This window comes from Bison bison, unplaced genomic scaffold, assembly GCF_000754665.1.
Source record: "Bison bison bison isolate TAMUID 2011002044 unplaced genomic scaffold, Bison_UMD1.0 scf7180017864471, whole genome shotgun sequence".
In the NCBI taxonomy this organism is placed as follows: Eukaryota; Metazoa; Chordata; class Mammalia; order Artiodactyla; family Bovidae; genus Bison; species Bison bison.
Window position 1 is genome coordinate 41,193,124 of NW_011495032.1, and position 981 is coordinate 41,194,104.

The following is a 981-nucleotide window of genomic DNA, read 5'->3' on the forward strand; positions in this document are numbered from 1 at the left end:
GTTGGGGTGACAGTGGCGCCTGTCGGTATGCGGTGCGTGCCCCGGGACCCCATCCTCGACTCTGCCCGTACACTCCGGCGGCCAGCTCACCTTTCTGTACCGCTGGGCTCAGCGGTCCCCAACCCGGGCTCTTTCCTTCCTTGAAGAGACCGTCTCCGACGGGATCTGTGGCAGCAAGAGAGAAGAGTCAAGCGGATCCAGGCGGAGGTTGCCGACTTGACCGAAAGACCCCGAGGCCAAGGCTCAAGGAGGAAGAGGGGCGTGCCATGGTTCCCGGGCGAGAGGCTGGGGGCCCTATCCGTCCGGCTCCTCCTCCCGGAGCCTGGCCCCGGCGCGCGCCGCGCGGAGCCCCTCCATAACGCCCAAGTCAGGAAACGCGTCCAGGAAAAAGGAAATCCGCTTTCCGAACGGGCCGGCGGGAGCCTTATAAAGCCGAGCGGGGTTTGCGCCAGCCGATCTGGAGCGCGCAGAGCCCACCGGAGAGGAGAGGACGCCTGGAAGGCTGGGCTGGTGGGAACGCTCGGAGCTCGGAGGTGAGGAGCCACGAGGGCGCTCGGGCCACGCCCGGCTGACCACAGCCTCCCAACACTGCACTCACACTCAGTCCCTTGCTACACTGAAGACCCCTGCTCCCCTACCAGGCTCTTTCAGCCCCCGGAGCCGGAGCTCCTGGCTTTCCAGGCTCTCAGTGTGCTCACTTCAAGTCCTCTAGACCTCACACTTAAACCTCAAAGCGCTCCACCTGCTTTTAAGGTTTCCTGATGCCCTAGCTGGCTCAGTTCTGCCAGCGATCCGAGTCTCTGGACCGCGCCCCCTTCCCTTGGACCCCAGCATCCCCGTCCCAAGCCCTAACCCAGATTTCCCGCCCCGGGTCCCGGTGCCTCCAGCCCCCAGCTGGTCCCTGGTACCTGGCAGGTACATGTTGATCAGCAGGGGCTGGGAGGCGCCGCTCTGTCTCATCGCCGCCAGGAACTGGGTGGT

The 981-nt window shown here is 65.3% G+C and overlaps 1 protein-coding gene across 1 annotated transcript in view; it reads right to left on the bottom strand.

Moving 5' to 3' along the window:
• The window catches only part of FEV (FEV (ETS oncogene family)), a 25,393-nt gene extending 24,433 nt beyond the window's left edge, over window positions 1–960 (bottom strand). The window contains exons 1-2 of the mRNA XM_010861292.1: window positions 909–960; window positions 91–165 (exon numbers count right to left, since the gene is read on the bottom strand). Of these exons, the coding sequence (XP_010859594.1) occupies window positions 91–165; window positions 909–960 (127 nt within the window). The remainder of the gene's footprint in view (window positions 1–90; window positions 166–908) is intronic.
• Between the last annotated feature and the right edge of the window lie 21 nt (window positions 961–981).